A 19479-nucleotide genomic window follows, 5' to 3' on the forward strand; every position below is an offset into this window, starting at 1 on the left:
CAAGATTGTCCCCCGTTGATATATGAATGAAATAGCGGTACTAATCCCAGTGCCGACTTAATTATGGTGGGATTCATCAACTAATAGTGTTGCTTGATTTTGTTGCAAATATTTGTTCTGTCATTAACTGTTATTGCCTAATTTAACCGCATGTCTGCATCCAAAAGTTTACGTTTAAATATGTTTATATGTCTGTGTAATGGGACCATGAACTCATTATGGAGGCATACTTGAAGTCTTCTGTGTGATTACATACAATATACTGCGATGAATGTAGTCTCGAAATAAATATACGTCTCTCTCTGATACACCGCTGAACTACAGTTGTATTAGCATTTTCAGGAAAACCAGAAACTGGATGAATAAATTGAAGGCATAGGAGCATATCGTGAATTATATTACCGGATCCAATTACAAGACTGCAGTTACCTGGACATTCAAGTCTGACTGAGTAATATAAAAAAGTTGAAGCACACCGGCACTTTAAACTACTGTATTTCACTTTTCAAAGCTGGCAACTAGATATTTGAAGGGGCATTAGCCGCTGTAGTAGTTGGCTAGTGAAGTCTGCATGTTCTATAGAAGTTTTACAACTAGATTTCTACAGGAGAGTGTGCTGTGCAACTAGAAATAGTCAATAAACCAACAGATATTCGTCAGCTGACTAGTCCGGTACTTTGTACAAGCCTCGTCTCTGCCAAAAGCCCAGCACTGTGTCACACGATGTCAATCCGACGCATGATATTTATTGATAAGTATTATTAACTCGCGTTACAAGGGAAAGGTAAGAAACTCCTGCCAAAGAGAGGCAGTGGAGATAAAGTAGGAAAGAGACGTCAAGTCAAATTCAAACGCTATGCCACGCCTTTCAAACTGCTGTTCACAAAGTCCTGGTTTTTGTTCCAGCACATACGTGATCACCCAAATCATTTCCATCGGAAATCGTACACAAAGTCAGCAAGTCGTATTTTGTCAAACATTGTTAGTTTTGCGCAGCAGACGAATGGTTGGACATGAGTTTTTCCAGCATGGTCCTGGCGTACCGCAAACGATGGCCCAGTTCGCGACTGCATCCGTATTTCTCAATCAGGCTCAGCTTGTACGTGCGAAAGTTTCGTTCACGGTCGATATAAGTCACGGCGCCCATCAGAGGACACAGAATCACTTTGGTGTGGTCCTGTATCATGGAAAAATACATTTAAGCAGTCGCACAAGTGTTCATAGTAGTCAGTGTTGCTACTCAAGTAGAAGTAAGCTAGTTTATTTCTAATCTATCACCATTAGAAGATGCTCAAAGTAGTCAGGGTCATAAGAACGGCAGGGAATAATAATTCAAGGACCCCAATCTGAATCAAGTGTTAAGTATAATCATTCGAGTCGCGACTCGCGAGATATGATTTTTTCGCACTGGAATTATGCATACCTTGCCAGTAACGAGAACTATAGTTTTCATTGTGTTTACCAATGTAAACTTGATTGGTCGTATCTACGGCTGGGCAAAATCGAGTACCTGGGTCATTCGATTCTGAATCATGTAATATGCTTCGAGTTGAGTAATCGAGGATCACTCATCATGACATCACAACAGAATGTACTTCGTCAACGATCAAATATGTACCATTCATGCCACCGCATAGAATATAATGCCTGTTATCAATCTCATAAAGATACTTTGGTATTTTTTCGACCATACCGATTTTATTCCACTCGGTGCCATGCTGCGGGATAATCATGACTTCCGAAATGTGCTACGTCCAGTAACCTTCGTAGCTTTGAACAATATGTTTCGTATGCCACGATACCGCCAATCAATGTCTCCAGGCTTCAACAGTGAAAATTAGTATCGAAACTATAGTTTTCGTTGATAAATTAAACCTTCAGTGGCGAGAGGTGTATAATTTCAATACTCGAAAAAATCGTCTTTTACTACTTGAATCATTGTGCCCGGCCCTAGTCGTATCAGATCACAGCCTACGAAACATGCAGTACATAGCTATGAACGTTAGTGGAAAGGACATGTGAAGTCGTGATCAACTTTTGCACCTTCAAGAATCTCTTGAAATATCCCATATACCAGGGTCGGGATTGCAAGCGACCCGTATACAGTTTCTGGTCTTGCATGATAATGTGGCCCGCGCCTAACTACATTCGCAATCACATATCTTCAACCATGAACATGAGCAAGGTGGTTCCAATCAAACTGAAATCCACGCGCAATTTTACCATTTTAATTGAGGGTTTCTGCGTACAACATGTATTCGGAGCTCAAAGAACTTTCATTGACCACAGATCAACAGCTTCTGAAGAACATTATGTATGATGATAAATTCATTGAATACTGCTTTTGTCTCAACGCTTCAAACTCAATGTTTAGATTGTCGGTAAGTGGATAAATATGCAATTAATGTATCGATTGACTGGCCGGTCAAGTACTTAGTTTCCCGCATGCGGCCTTGCCGACTGGAGAAGTTTCCCGCCCCTGCCATATCCCGAACACAATCTCATATTACCTCGAAGAAGTTGATCTGCATGGTCCCGTTGCTGAGATGCAGCACGATGGCGCTTCTCGTCCGAAACCACGTTCTGAGGAAGGGCAGACGAGCGTACTGGTCACCTTCCTTTGGCGCCATGGACGCCCCGGCCTGAAACGCAAATCCATGGTCAAGAAAGTGTGCCGGTATTCACAGTTCAATCCTACACTTCTTAGTTGAAACGTAGCTACTCATTTCAAGTGTTGCGATGTAATCGGTACCTTCGAGTCGAACGTCATTTCGAGTGACTCTGGACATTAGATTTTTTAGCAATACAGTTTGTTTTTAAAATTAGAACGATTACTAGCTTTTTCCAAATTATACAAGAATTATAATTATAGCTACACAGTTTTTTTCAAATTAAATTAAATTTATAGCAACATGGTTTTTTCCTAATTATATTACAATTAGATTGATAGATGTACTGTTGATTTCTGAATTAGATTAGAATTAGAATTGTAGCAACACTGTTTTTCTGACAACGTTGATTATAATTACCGAACCCACGAAAACTTGAACGAGAGTGGCAAATATTTGTATAGCAAGCTTGGTTGGCTTCACACTATACCGTTACCCTGTAGCATTTTCAGGAAAAACATAAATTAGATTAGAATTAGAGCAAATCAACATTTCACAAATTAGACTAGAATTAGATTTCCAGCATTCCGCTCTATTCAGTCCAATTTAACAACTAGAATTATCCAGTTGTATAAGTCTGCTAGAAAGGCAGTATTGAAGAAAATCATGCTTGAGCGTGTAGACAAAATTTGTCACCCTATCTTGTCAAAATTGCCAAAAGACACTAACTTGAGAGTTTTTATGCGCCTGATTTACGAATGGTTGTAAATACACTTTTATTCCAACTCAACCCACCTTGAGCAAATGCTCGCACATGTAGTTGCGAAAATACTTGAGCAGGGTTACTTTCTTGGTTAGCGTGTTCGGATATTGTTGAAGCGTGTAATAAGATTCTGCCATGTCTCTGTCAATGTACTCCACCTGCTCGTCGTTGGCGTACAGAAGTATTCGCGTGCTATCGTTGAACAAAACCCCATTGCTGTTGTCACATAGTTGGTAGCCTGAAATTTGAAGCGAATTTATCAAAATTTGTACAATATTTTGGACCACAACAAGTTCTATATCGTTGCTGGCAAGCTTATCATACGCTTAAAATCGTCAATACGAAGAGATCATATGATCGTCATTTACACATGTGCTTGACCAGAATTGAATTAATGCTATATTGGTAAATTGAAAAAAATCAAAATCCCAATAATTTTTCGACTGGCTACTGACTAGCACCATCCTAGATCTCCTCACCCAGCCAGGCGCCGACATAGCTAGCTAGCTAGCACGTGATAGTCTTGGTAATCGGAGCGCGAAGTTGAAGGGTGTGTTGGTGTGTGCTTGCAAATTGGAATTCATTTCTGCTCAGATTCGTTTCTCTAACAAGGCTTCGCCAGTGACATTTATTGGAAGATGCAGCAATACAGCTTAAACACCGATATAATGAGAAAACAATTGTCGCGACGAAAGCTACTCAATACGCTGCCAGTCTAAACCCATTCGTGGTGATACTGATTAGAATACACGCTTTCTCATTTGCAATCATCCATATTTCTTGTTATCTACTCGATATCTTCGTACCCGGTACTAAGAAATTGTCGTGCAAGGTCATTTTTCAGTGTTCCTTTCATTATTAACGTGCAGTAAGCCATGCCATTGTCAAATATTGATGCATCTGAAGATTCTGGGTGGCACAAATTCTGATTATATTCGATTCGTTTGAACAGGGAACCTTCTACATTCCGACAAACTTGATTGCTGGATGTGCTCTTATCGAGATCAACAATATCAAATATTAAACTATCAGGAATTTGATAGATAGTCGATTTCTATTGATAAGATCGCGGCATGTGCCCGGTAGTGGAATTAATTCTAGCCCAGGGGTGGCCAACCTGCCGCCGTAGAAGGAAATTTGTGCGGTCGTCAACACGAAATTCAATTTGTATGTATTGGCGGCCGTCGACATGCAAATTGAATTTACGAATTGACCGATGTACTCCCGAAATGCTTCGCAAACGTAAATCGTGAAATGCACCAAATCGCTGATTTAGCGTAGTTACGCTTCCGAATGATCGTTCCGTACCGTCTTAAGATTCCATTTAATGACTTGACTGCATGGTTTGATATTCAATAGTGCAATATTCAATAGTGCCGATATTAAAACGTCACGCGAATGGTAGCGGCATGTAGTAAAGTACGTTTTAGTGCGACGATGACATCATCAATACGGAACAATTATGACGTCACAAGACTCCGCCACCTCGCAAAAAAATAAAAGTCGGCGCATATGGTGAAGTGGACATATGAACTTCCATTTTCAAGGTAAATTGAAAACAAAACTGGTTTAGGTCCAAAATGTATGGTCAAAGCCAAAATTTCCAAAAATGGACATAAGATATAAGGACCATTGTTGCACAGCTAGAAAACTTTTTCCAATTTACATTACAATTGGAAAGACCTTCAAAGTTTCAGTTTTGTAAATTAAATTAGAATTAGTACTGCCGGCAGTGAATTTGCAACAACTTGGCAATTGAATAAAATTTCGAGTTAGATTAAAATTGGATTAGAGCAGCGATTCTTAACCCTTTGCGACCGGCGGTCTAGTATACTAGACCGCGACTGTTTAAGGCAGAGGAGTCGATATTTAATCCGAGATAGCTAAACCTGTGTTGGTCATAAACGATTGCAATCGGTTTGTATGTATAGCTCTTATAAATACGAATGCATCAGACCATGTATAACCTAATGTTGCAATGTATATCCTGCTTTAAATGCAGATTGAACACGCAAAAATGTTTCCCGCAAAATCGAATTTGTAATGATGTTCGCGTGAGTGACCGCCTGAAATATAAACCATTGTATCTTCCGTTCTAGACGCCATATAACCGATTACAGTTATCTTCTATGACTTGTTGTTGGTCATACTATTCTATGAAAGTCCTTATATCGAAGATTAGCACGTAGAAGATGTTTCAAATTGACGTGAAAGAAGCATACCTTATTACGTAAAAATCATGGCTGCGTAAGATGACCTGACTCGTTGCGGTTTCAAACAGATGTACAATTGCTTCAGGCAATAGCAAATTATACATATGATTAGAATTAAATAGTATATTCATATTGAAATGAACCCGAATATTTTCGGCTGACACTCGTCAGGGGTAATCGTCAGCAACTAGTAGAGAATTGGAAAGAACATTGTATATCAACAATCGTATCACAAAATATGACGTCACCAGCATGAAATTTCGAATGAGAGAGCGTTCAATGTACTATTTTTAGGTGATACGATTGACGTCATATTTTGTGATACGATTGTTGATATACAATGTTCTTTCCAATTCTCTACTAGTTGCTGACGATTACCCCTGACGAGTGTCAGCCGAAAATATTCGGGTTCATTTCAATATGAATATACTATTTAATTGTATATTGAAGTTCTGTACCTCCAAGAAGCTCTTCACATATGATTAGCCATTATCCTGGCATATCCATCAATATCCCTATCATGGAGCTTAGTATTGTATATGAAAGCCGACACCAGCCCTAACAACGCACAAATAAGCGTGCAAGTTACGCTATTGTGGTACCCGAGCCTGTGATAACAACATCATATAGAGGCAGTTATATATCTGTTTTAGATGGCACACGAAGTTACTGTTGGCTTCTATGACTACTGTTGATCATACATAGAACATTAGCCGTGTAGAATACAGTTCAAATTGATGTGAAATGAAACAATGTATCACGTGAAATGACTTCCCGAGCGTCACATATGGGCACTGGGCAGTTTCGAATAAGGCAATATGTGTATACTTACGGATCCCTTGCAGTTGCAAGTTACATATAACAAGCAATTGGGGTTGATAACACTTCAATAGTATGGAGATGTATACTAACGGCAAAATTGCCAAGGCAGTTACTATGTTATGTAGAACTGGACGCGCGTTGCCTTCAGCGAGAATACGAGATTACGTAATCGATCACTCATCGGCGGCGGCCGCGTGATTGTGCTTATCATCTCTACCTTTCTAAGATCGTAGCGCTGGGCTATGAAGCGCTATAGTAGCATGTAATGTCTCGTTGAAACGTGGAGATTCATGCGGAATGCAATCAGGTGGTCATATACTAAGAGAGGGCCTAGGTATGACGTCAGGAGAAATAGAAGAACAAAATTGTATTTTATTTTCAAGAAATCGAGAACATTTTCTCGCATAACACTATTCCCTCTGGCGTCTGAGCCGTAAGAGTATCTCAGACCGCTAGGCGGCTACTTCAGGTTTACGGCAATATATTGGGCGTCGATTTAAGCCATATGGATGACATTTTATCGTTTTCTATGTGGATGCAGTACAATTTTGGTCAGTAGGCCGGCCGGTTACAAAGGGTTAACCTTGTAGCCAAAACTCACTTCGTACCACAAGTCATCAATATATGACAAAAATTCAAACTCATTTTCTGAAATTGGGTGTAAGAACCCAAAATCATGATAGAAATATTAGAGTTGCCACTTCAGGCCATATTTTAGAGACCAATTATTTTCATTTTTCAGCCATTTTATTATATACAGAAAAGACGCATCCGGCATCGCTACTGTGCATACAAGCAGGGATATTTAGGATTCCAAGATTTCCATACCTAGGCCGTACTTATCCGTATAATCCACCCATTTGCTAATCCAGAGCACCGGGACAGCTGCTGGGTCTTCCGCCTCATCTGTAAAACAAAAATATTTGTAAGAAATTTCACATGTAAGCAGATTATCTGAATGCTATAGTTTCCTATTCAATTTTTCAAATATGCCAAAACCTTGTCTTCTCACGTTAGATCAGCAAACACCGTCAAATCTTAATTACATTATTTCATACCCATAAGTAAGTGCCATAAAGTACAATCCCGTGCTCACAATAAATCGTCATTTTGATTGGAGCAAACATTGGACTGTATTTTTTACATGCCTTAAAATTGGAATTTATTCCGATCGTAATGACTCGAGTCGCGATTTTTTGGTGACTCGACTTATTCGAGTCACTTTTGGTATTGACTCGGCTTGTACTGAAGTCAGGCGCGTAGCCAGAGGGGGGGTTTTGGGGGTCGAGACCCACTCCTTTAGAAACGCGAAACCCCCTCCTTTAACGCGAAACCTCGCCCTATTGAAATGACCGCTCTGACGCTAATACTCGGTTGCAATTCAATAAGTCGTATTATCAGTATTGCGCGCGGCCAATTAACGAAAGGCGTGTTGCTAATTAGCACTGCACAATGTAAGGCGACACGATCTCCCGCTGAGATGATTGCGAAATCAGGTAATTCATTGTCGCGCATTGGGCAATCATTACTAGAGTGATTTACCGCGTCTCCAACAAGCCTAATTCCGCTGGCTTGAATAATCACATCTGCAATAGGCGCTGTGCGCACGATATCGTCACTGGCCTTCACAATCACATCTGCATTGGCTCGGAGTGCACGATATCTTCGCTGGCCTACACAATCGCATCTGCAATAGACCTAGTACTAAAGATATCGCTACCGCTTCTTGGGCATACCATGCTTTGGCTCCTATTTCTCGATGGCTTGGATAAAATGCTATTAAGTATATGCTGATTAGCGATTGTGATTAAAGAGTGACATCTCGTAACCGAATGACATCGAATGTCCGCAATCATGTTCGACGCGTGCGCACATGCGTAATTGATTTCCACTAGTCTTCAGTTATAGTCCTGTAGGCTTGAGTTATAACAGAGGTAAGGTTTGAACCACCTGAAATCGGCGTCATTATAGCACGGATAAAGACTCGAACAATTTTACTTGCGCGAATCTCGATGCTACGTAAGACGCATTGATGAGCGGGCGTATTTAATTGTTGGACGAGCACGAATTTAATTGTTCCACGCGTTGATAAGCGCACGCGTATTCAAATGTTCGACGCGTGCGTATTTCATTGTTCACGACAGATCAGGGAGTCGCTAATTAACGGCACTTCCGGACTCGTCGACAAGCTTATCATACGCCTATAATCGCCAACACGGGGATGTTGTATAATCGTTATTTAAGCATCGCATGTACTTGACCCTAATGAATCGATGCTACGTTACTAAATTCGAAAAAAATCGAGCCCCCCTCTATTATTTAAAACCCCTCCCTTATTTTTTGGCTGGCTTCGTGCCTGACTGAAGTCAATACCAAAATAGGGCCAGAAACTGTCAGGACTGAGGAACACTACGATATTATGAATGCGAGCCATTTCATATCACTCGAGCAGAATTGAAAAAGTGGGTTGGAACGGATTCAACTCAAAACAATCAGCGGTAAAACTATGAAAACCAACCCATATTTATAGCCGACTTCAAAGTTGGATTGGTATCGATCAATTTCTTGAGTTGTGCTTCCAATTCTGCCATGTGGAAGTCTGGCGATTCGTTACTGCATATGCCGGTAGCCTGTGGTTTGTCACCCACTGTTTTCTGTGACTCCGTATTAGCGCCACCTGGAAAATGAATAAAGAATAACAAGGTTTAACAGCTCGACAATATTGCGGTGTTTGTATTGAAAGGTTGAACAAATACATTTTATTCGCAGCGTAGGCCTATAATAGATTGAAGTTTGAAATATTGGGTTCCCTTTTACTTTATAACATTACAAAAAATTGTACACTATACTCGGAATGAAACAAATTAAGCATTCGAACCGGCTACTCAGAGATGTGGTGCAAAATATTGCTGATATAAGATCATCGATAGTGCTGGACAAAATGGAGTACCTGGGTCGTGCTAAAAAGGCATTACTACAACGGAGATTCTCAGTTACCGGGGACATGAAGCTACACTGCATCACTGGTACTATCTAGTTTGGCAAGGCCCAACGTCACTTGAATACAAAAAAAATTAAAAATCTTGATCAAAACATTTATTTAAAATTCAGACTCTCCTATCAATTGAGATGTTCCTACTGTAGATTACTAACCTACGTAGAGATACGCAACTCGCGATGGTCACGCTTGGGCAAGCAGTGTCTCTTATTGCTGATTAATCTATGAAGTAGCATAATTGGTGGTGCTATAGTTGGCGATATGAGCGCTGAAATTTAATATAATTGGTCTTAATCGAAAGCTTGTGGCAAACTGACTAACTGATTTCGCAAATACAAACAAAATCTTTTCAGGGCAATGAAATCAACCCGAAATAACCCTCAAATTCTGAAAAATGCCATTGTTCCAACAGTGGCACCGTCACAACACAACGAACATAACAATGGCCAATTTCGTCAAGCGATCGTGTAGAACAATGTCGATTTTCATACTTTGAGGGCTGTTTTAAGGTGGTTCCATCTTCTTGACAAGATTTAATTGGTATTGTCGGAATCAGTGTGACGCTAGCTTTCTATCAAGACCAGTTTTATTAAATTGCAGCCCTCGGTTTGCCAGCGATAGCACTAGCAATTATGATGCTTTTAGATTGCTCAGCAATATGAGACTGCGTGCTCGAGCGTAACAATGGGTTTTGCGAGAGTTGCGTATCTATCTCGGTAGGTTAGTAATCCATACTACCACATACTAGTGGTAAACTTACCACAGTTTGGAAACCACTGATTTATACCGTCATGATGAGTGGTAATCGAATACTCAAAGTCTACATGATCTAGAATACAATCACGCAGGCACTGGATTTTGCCCGGGCAGACCCTGTGACGCAACGTTTGCGTCAAGTACAAATATCTCACTGTTCAGACTCTGCAGCGGACGTCTCTGTTGTAGTTGGCTTTCCGAGAACCTGGGCGCCATGGTCAAGCAGGTTGTGGGCAGTTTCTGTGGGATGTAGCCGTTGAAGAACTCGCTGGCCAGCACTTCCTTTACAGAGGGTCGTTGGGACGGGTCGCTCGCCAACATTCTGGTGATAAAACCACAGATATTAACTCACATTTTAAAAAGATTGTTTGGGAATCAGGATTTTTGGATAAAAAACTATATTACAAATTAAGATTTGAATTAAATATATCAAAATATTACCGGGCGTGGATGAGAAGAGGTTCATGTATCAGGATAAGCCTATTTTCACACTTGCAAAACTAGAAATTGTCAACTATTCCAAATTACATTAGAATCATAGATAAACAATATTTCAGATTAGATTAGAATTATATTACTGTCATCTTGTTCTGATTAACAACTAGAATTATTTAGGTTTCCAAGTCAGCCTATTTCGATTTGAAATTATTATACAAATGAAGATAATGATTTGAAAAATCAAACCACTCAGCAGGGTTGTAATGACTCGAGTCATGACTCTACTCGAGTCACGATTTTATCGTGACTAGAACCAAATCATATGACTCAGGACTCAAAACGGCCAAGTCTATTGGTACTGGTACTTGAAAAACTGCTAAAAGTTAGGAAAATTAGTATATTATAAATGCGAACCATTCAATATCGCCAAACAGAGTTAGAAAAAGTGAATTTAACAAGACTTTAACTGGAAACTTGGAAGTCAACACAATGACTCGGACTCGAGTCATAATACCATGACTTGAACTCGACCCGCTGCTCGCTGACTTGGACTTGACTCAGTGGTGAATTGAAAATGACTCGACTTGACTCGAGTCAAAACTAGAAAAGTCAGATTGACTTGCGACTCCGAGCCTTGTGACTTGGTTACAGCCTATGGATTTTGGGGTCCTCATTTTTTGGATTTTCAAATCTAATATGAATCAATATTGTGATTTGAAATAATTGAATCGATACCGAATATGTGTTTTACACTAGATTTGGACTATATAATTCTAGTTGCTGAAGTGGACTAATTGGAGCGAATTGCCGGCAATCTTTTCAATTCTAATCTAATTGCTGCTTGTCCTGAATATGATACAGGTGAATTGTATCGTGTGTCAAGCCAAGCTTGCTGTGCAGATATTTGCTATCCTCGCTTATGGCGATCAAACTCTGGTTTGATATTAACTGAAACTCATTCAATTTCCAAGTTTTTCGCAAATTCAGTAATTCTTATTCAAATCTAGTTGAGAAAAACCTATGTAGTTATAATTCAATTTTAATTTTGAAACACTGAAAGTTGTCTCGTTGACGATGTCTGTCTGATGTGACCAGAATCACCTCACTTTTTGATAAGCACACACGCAGCAGGCGACACATAAGCCGGGACTCTGTAGTCGTTCTTCTTGATTCTCGAGTAGGTTTCCTTCAACGTCTGAGTCTCAAACGGAGGCTTGCCCACTAACAAAGTATACCTGAAATATGAAATAACATGCACGTTCAACTTGACATGCAAAAGTCTCACTGGTCAGCAAACGTTAACTTTGAACTATTTACACTTGTACGAATCACCTGTCTGATTGGTTGATGTTTACCTTAAGGGGGGAGACTACCCCTCGAATTGAAAAATTAGTAAAATGGTTCTTACTTGAAAACTAATAGAGCTATCTATCTGAAAATTGGGCACAACGTGTTTTAGTTGACATCCTAAATTTGACAAAAATTTCGCGTTATATGGTAAACGATTTTTTGATTTTCATCGAATTTTGTGATTTTTCGGGCTAATTTCTAGGAAAAATTTTCACATCAACATTTTTCAATAAATTCGTTCCTTAATGCTCTTTAGGGATTAAAATAGATCTAATGCACCAGACAGGACTTTTTTTCTAGCCCTACAAGGAGTAACATATGACAAAACAATCATTTTTTTGAAAAAAATTGAAAAAATAGCATTTTTCGACTTTTACAGACAATCGGGGATAGACCCCTTATCAATACCACGAAAAAAAAAGTCCTGTCTGGTTCAGCATCCCAAGATATGTCTATCTTTTTTCTGCCTCAAAAATGATCACCAGTACTCATAGTTACGCAAAATCAAAATTTCGAGAAAAAGCCATTTTAATTTCGCAACACATAAACGTAACAGTTATACTTTGAAAACTTCATTTTAGCATAGTTTATATTCTCAAACACTCCCAGGAGCATATGTTTTATTTCAGCATTTTCAAGTTTTATGGTTTTGATATCGTTATTCATTGTTGCACTGATCTGAGCTAGTTGATTTCCATTCTTTGAAATCCATTTTCCCTCATGATTTCACACGATTTGCAGTAGTTGCTCCGGTAGTCGACAATAAAACGTGAGTGGCTAGTTTCAAAATCCAATGTTTCTTGCTTGTATATGTTCTTTCATGCCATGCAGCATGGCATGGATTGAGATTGTGATATCTGTAAAGCACTAATCCGGAATCTAACAGTCTTCAAACCTATCATTTCATCGCCAAAATACAGTAACCAAACCCTGTCTCTAAGCACACAGGAACCACAAGCTACGAAGTGCCAAGCTCTGAATATGGTTTGTTTACATGTGTTGTAACGCATCATTGATCAAACCATAGATCTCGCAAATAACACTAGATCTTCACGATCAAGCCTTGGGACCAGACACTCGGGTTATTGATTGTTGTTGCGCCGTGAGTTGATAATTAGGGGGGGGGGTGACTGGATAGGGTCATAAAATGTTAAATTTTACATACTTAGGCTTATCCAATCCTTACAAAACTTGGGTAGATGAAAGATAACATCTAATGGTACAAATATCAACAAAAATATAAATTTTGAATTTTTTTCATTTCCAGGGGTAGTCTCCCCCCTTAACCAGTTTTTTTCGGTAGTGTTAGTTGTAGATTTTCAAGTGTGGAGAGAGTTCGGAAAAGCGAGTAGTTCTAGTTCCGCCTATTTAAAAGTCAGTAGTTCTATTTCTAGTTATGGCTCTTGAAAAGTGACTAGATGTAGCTGCTAGTATAGAAAAGTGAGTAGTTCTAGTCATGGCTATTGAAAATTAAATAGTTCTAGATGTGGCTTCTAAAATGCGAGTAATTCTAGTTAAAAAAAGTGACTAGTTCTAGTTCTCGTTGCTATTTTAGAAAAGTGAGTACCGGTGGTTGTAGTAGATATTTCACAATGCAGTAAGCGCAGATTATAGTTTTCTGCCCTTCTACTACCACGCTGGGACGTCACGAAAATGCCCCAGCAGATATACTCAGGTATGACTCTGCTTTATATGTCTGGCGGGTGTTCACCTGTGTATGTGGTTCTGGCACCCCCATATCAAGTCTGCGGTGTGTTTGATTGCCGCATGGCAGCAAATGCAGGATTTCAGGCAATTCGATAGCTGGCGTCACGGAGCGTAGAATTTAAGAAACCGAATTGATTGAGAGATATCACCGCATTAATTCGAGAAATACAATTTAAAATAGAATCAGGGCACTAGAACCACCCCAGCGTCTGACATATAGGCATTGTCCAAACAATCGGAGTGCCGCAACAGGTCATTGTGTCACGACAATCTGATAGTTCTGAAATATGCAGGTTTTTGATGTCAAGGATAAACTTGAACACGCCCCGGAAACGCTCCAGAGATGATACACGAGTTCTAGAACAACGTGAACACACCCCAGACACCCTCCAGATATGATGCAGAGTGATGTCCGGTGATATCCGCAGGGCCCAAGAAAATACACGATGTTTTCTTTACCCGTACTGGTCGATAGCATTTCTTACAAAATGTCATGGCTTGATTTGATATTACTGGCGATTACGATCTAGCTACAACTCCGCCTCATACTTACAAAACGCAACCCAGCGACCAGGTGTCCACTTCGAAACTGTGGCCCTTCTTTCCGAGAACTTCCGGGGCGATATAGTTGGGTGTGCCGCACAGAGTGTTCTTTCTTTCCCCGTCAAAATCGACTTTGGTGGCCAGGCCGAAATCTCCAATCTTCACCTCCATGTCGTTGTTAAGGAATAGATTACCAAGCTGTCAATACAAAAAATTCATATTCAGGCTCAAACAAACACAAGCATCTACAAACCACCAATCTAATTGCTCGACGTAACTAACTACTGCTATTTTGAGTACTTCTAGTACCGGGGTCACCATCACGGGTCATATTTTGCGGCTTTGAAACGATGAAATTAATTTCAGTTTCAAAATATTCTGGTATTTGTTCGAAACTCAGCTATTCTCTTGTGCCCAACATCACTACTAGCTGAATATTGTATTATTGCGGCTCAAAAGTGTCCCGATACTCATTTTGAGTTGGCAACTTCTGTTCTAGGATCATTTCTAGTTGCACATTTTGAAAGGTAAGCAGTCCTAGTTCCAGCAGTCAGTATTGGAAAGTGAGTGATTGCGAGTCTTGAAAATGAGTAGTTCTGGTTGTAGTTGCGAATTATAGAAAATTAAGTAGGCTGCCGATAGTTCCAGTTGCGAGTTTAAAAATTAATCAGTGACATTCACATGAAGCCAATCGGTTTAACCACTACTTGCTATTAAAAACAGGCCCACTCTTTGCATCATGTAAACTTGGATTATAATACATCTAGGCCAATCATCTGCGCACACCCATAAATTCACGGCGCAGGCCCTCGGAAAACAGTGCGTAACGGTTAAAAAAACGTAATCACTCCAGATTTTATTTGCGCAACTTGGATTTTCTGTGCGCAGAGACCGTTTCAGCTCTGCGCATTTGCGCACATTCGCAGCTTAGAGTGAACATTGCTCGCAGGCAAGTTCTAATCTAAATCCTAATGTTACCTTGATATCCCTGTGAATGATCTTACAATCGTGAAGATAAACGACTCCAAGCAGAATCTGCTGCATGTAGTAACGAGTCTCCGGCTCTGTGATGGCGCGCCGTCTTTTGTAAAGTTCCATCAGCGACTGGCAACAAAAACCAAAGCTAATTGGATTGATAAAATAGGAAAAACAACAATATAGGCTAATATTTGTTGGGCACATTTAAATCAGTCATATATATTATAACCAAACTTCGAATATGCCAAGGTAACAAGCTCGATAACTACATGGAAAATACTTCAACGCATGGCCTCTTAAAACAGGATATATTTATGATGTCTTGCTACTCAAAAGGTCTAAGCTGTGCGCAATAAGACTGTTAAAAAATGATTTTTGGCGACTATTACTGGCTCGATGATAAAATTGCCAGGTTGGCTAAAATAATGATAAACATCAAATTTGGCGCAATTCCAACTCATAGAAGCAAGGATTATGAAGTGAAAATTCTGAATTAAAAAATGGTATATATATGATTAGGGTAGAAAATGCAATCTTATCAATTAGCCTATAGAATCAACCACCCTTAATTCACGATACTATGCTAGCAGATTCATAATCGGTTCAAGAATCAGATCAAAGGTAATTAGGAACAAAGACTTGGTACTTGAAATAGGCTTTCAAGTAGGCTGCCTGGAACAGTGTCCTGTGACCAAGTATGCTATTATAATTCTATGTTTATGCAAGGATATAAGGGTCGTGGTTGTGGTTGAAAGCTTAGACAGGATATCTCTGGCGCAATATAACTGTCTAACATGGTGTAGCCTAAATTTCAACACTCGGATTTAAATTTCAATGTAAGAAGTGTTCAATTTACAATTCTCATTCATAAATCTATTCTTAGTACTTAGTAGCAAGGGAATATAATTTCAGTAGGCCTTCTCCAAAATTACCTCGATTCAGATACACAAGCTCAAACCATTTTGCTAAGACCTTACCAGCACCGAAACAGTCAAGAGATGCAGTACTGTTTTTACCCTTCTTTTGCACAACTCGAGAACGATGTAGACAAAATCCTTGTCTTCGAAGAAACCGTGAAATCCAACGACGTGTTTGTGATTCAAACTGCGATGGAGACTGATCTCTTGAGCCATTTTGTCTTTCTGATGCTGTTTCACGAGCAGTGCCTGAAATTCAAAGAGAATTGACACTAGTGACACAAATTTTGCAATAGCTTAAACTACAATGTTGACGTATGCAATTGTATTAGCCTAATACTTGGGCTATTGGGCTACAAACAACTAGGACCGTTAGGGTGCTATACTTTTTTTACATAATATGGCAGTAGGCCTATCATGGTTGTATTTTTATTGACATTTCATTTCTAAAACATATGGTCCACAGATTTGTATGATTTTGTTTAATAAATATATATGCTATTTTGTAGCACCTTGGAGGTACAAAACTTCAATATACAATTGAATAGTATATTGATATTGAAATGAACCCGGATATTTTCGGCTGACACTCATCGGGGGTAACCGTCAGCAACTAGTAGAGAATTGGAAAGAACATCGTATATCAACAATCGTATCATGCTGGCGACGTCATATTTTGTGATACGATTGTTGATATACGATATTCTTTCCAATTCTCTACTATAGTTGCTGACGATTACCCCTGACGAGTGTCAGCCGAAAATATTCGGGTTCATTTCAATATCAATATACTATTCAATTGTATTTTGTAGCAATGTACGCATAATTTGCGTTCACATCAATTTTTGTAGCCTGACTTGTTATAGCACATTTTTCTAGTTAAGTAATACTAACTAGGAACTAGAACTACTAAAAAACAGTGTAGTTAGTTGACCGTCAACCAACTATAGACCGGTAGCTAGTTCAAGTCTGATCTATCAACAAACGTAGCTTACCTTTGGTACAATTTTACCGGCTAAAACTTGCTTCGTTCCCACTTCGGTGATCTCAAAGCATTTTGCGAATCCGCCTTTGCCAAGGAATCGTCCTCTCGTGTATCGTTTCCCAGTCGAGTCATCGCACAGGACTTCAGGGATCTCTTTCGTAGCGACGTCAACTTTTTTAGACATTATCGTGAAATCAAATTTAAAGCAATCTGGGAAAATGATCACAAATTATGCGCATGTAAGCTGTTACTGTTATGGAAGCACTCATGTCTGCCCAGGTTGGAATCCCGGTACGCTTAGCGCAATATCTTTGGTGTGCCAAGGCGGTTCTCGGCGTCACACCTGTGTGCAGTCAGTAGAATCTTTGGTGTGCACGAGACACCGATTCCATATTGGATGTCTACATTAACCAAATTCAACAAATATTATATATATATATATAAGTGTGAAGCTTGTGTGACTCATAGAGACTGGTCCATTATACTAAAACGCTATTATAATTATATCAAGGAAAAACACCCCAATATACTGTATATAGCTCACCATCCAACTTTTATTACCACATTACTGCAAAATACAAAACGAAGAGTTTTTGGTCGCGCCACAAAACTGTGAATTCAATTCAGTGAAAACACAGAAATAATTTAGGAACCGTACCTTGGTAACTATTCAGTGAACAAATATCCTGTCTAAATCAGAAGTAAAAAAAACAAAATATTGAAATCATTATTGTATAGCACACTCAACCAACAATCAGAGTGCATCAAATCATGTATATTTCAAGGATATATACTCTCATACAGTAATAGAAAGGTATCGTACTGGTCTATAGTATCATTCCATCTTAGAAAGTTAGAAATATATATCATGCAGTGTTCAGTATCAGTGCACAATACAAAATGAAGCTTTCAAATCCATGAGCATAAACCATTACAAACTAATCTAGAAATGCTCTTGATGCTTAAAGCGAGACGATCTCGCATTGATGATATAAGTTACTGACGATGGTACAGTACGTCCATACCATATCATTTCAAACGAATCAAACAACAGATCTCGAACAGTGATTTCTTTTAAATAGTTGGCTATAACAAATTACCAGTGCTTTTTTATTCGTAAACAGTCTTTATTCATCAATTTCAAAACACTGATGCGAAAGAATTTCTGGCTTGGCCGCTCTGCAACAACTAATGAATACGCAAATACCAAGCATAAATATCTCCAAAAATTCGTACCTTTGTCGTCACTGCGAGACTGTGGCGATTCGAAAACTTGTACCAGAAAATCTGTTGTCATCCGATTGGCCGAACTCGGCTTCGCTCCAATGATCATGAATGGCTCGCAGTAAACCTGCACGAGAAATACGATGTTCTGCTGAGTTAGCACGGCACAGTTTATAATCAATTTCATCAAATCAAACGATTTTAGTAGAATAAAAACCACAGAATTACATATATTACCTTGATGCGTGTTGGTGTTACATGTGACGGAATTGAGATTAATATGCAAATCCAAATTTAATTTTATATCACATTGCTGCTACCATCTTCTAATTTTTCCGGTTTATTCCCTTTCTACCTAACATTTGTCACAACCAGACTGTGCAGATACAAGTGTACCTGTTTGATGCGGGTGTTATATATTTCGGTTGAATACAAATAAAGACTCTCTCTCTCTCTCTCTCTCTCTCTCTCTCTCTCTCTCTCTCTCTCGTGCCCATTTAGAGGTGCCTGAGAAGACTGAACATCACATAGCAAAACCACTGTTGCCAATTTAGCGATTTTCGCGCTAGATCTAGCGATTTTTCATCCGGTTTAGCGCCAAAAAATATGGATCTAGCGCCTAGCGATAAATCTAGCGATTTTTGAAAAAGAATTTAGCGATTATTTAGCGCTTTTTTACCGAAGATAACCAATAAAGATCAGTTCTGGCCGACGACTGCATTGGCTATACCGGTCACCAGAGTGCGGACTCCGATGATATATAATTATAGATTACCAACCTACCTACGGATAGATAGTAAATACGCAACTCTTGGCGGTTACGCATGAGCAAACAGTGCCTCTTCTTGCTGAGTAATCTAAAAGTAGCATAATTGGGAGTGCTACATCTGGCGACCTGAGTGCTGAAATTCAATATAATTGGCCACGATCGAAAGCCAATGTCTTGGTGATTTCGAAAACACAAAACAAAATCTTGTCAGGACAACGGATCCATGCACCCCGAAACAGCTCCCAAAGTCCGAAAACCGGAATTGCTCCAACAATGGCTCCCCCGCAACACAATGAACATAATAATGACCAATATTGTCCAGCGATTGTTTTGATCAATGCCGATTTTCAGACTTTAAGGGCCGTTTCGAGGTCGCTCCACTGTCTTTGCAAGAACCTAATTCGCAT

The 19479-nt window shown here is 39.4% G+C and overlaps 1 protein-coding gene across 1 annotated transcript; it reads right to left on the reverse strand.

Annotated features, from left to right (window-relative positions):
• Positions 1-726: 726 nt before the first annotated feature.
• Positions 727-18505, reverse strand: LOC145457653 (serine/threonine-protein kinase PLK1-like). The gene is made up of 12 exons (XM_080336240.1): positions 18316-18505; positions 17090-17289; positions 16194-16343; positions 15178-15303; positions 14210-14397; positions 11706-11834; positions 10317-10483; positions 8926-9084; positions 7236-7313; positions 3405-3610; positions 2511-2642; positions 727-1177 (listed from the first exon to the last, which is right to left on the reverse strand). Exons 1-12 carry the CDS (start codon positions 18488-18490, stop codon positions 983-985), a joined length of 1905 nt encoding a protein of 634 aa, XP_080192366.1. The 5' UTR covers positions 18491-18505; the 3' UTR covers positions 727-982.
• Positions 18506-19479: the final 974 nt, after the last annotated feature.

The sequence above is a fragment of the Botryllus schlosseri genome, chromosome 1, assembly GCF_051294905.1.
Source record: "Botryllus schlosseri isolate E-star chromosome 1, Bs_hap1, whole genome shotgun sequence".
NCBI classification, from domain to species: domain Eukaryota; kingdom Metazoa; phylum Chordata; class Ascidiacea; order Stolidobranchia; family Styelidae; genus Botryllus; species Botryllus schlosseri.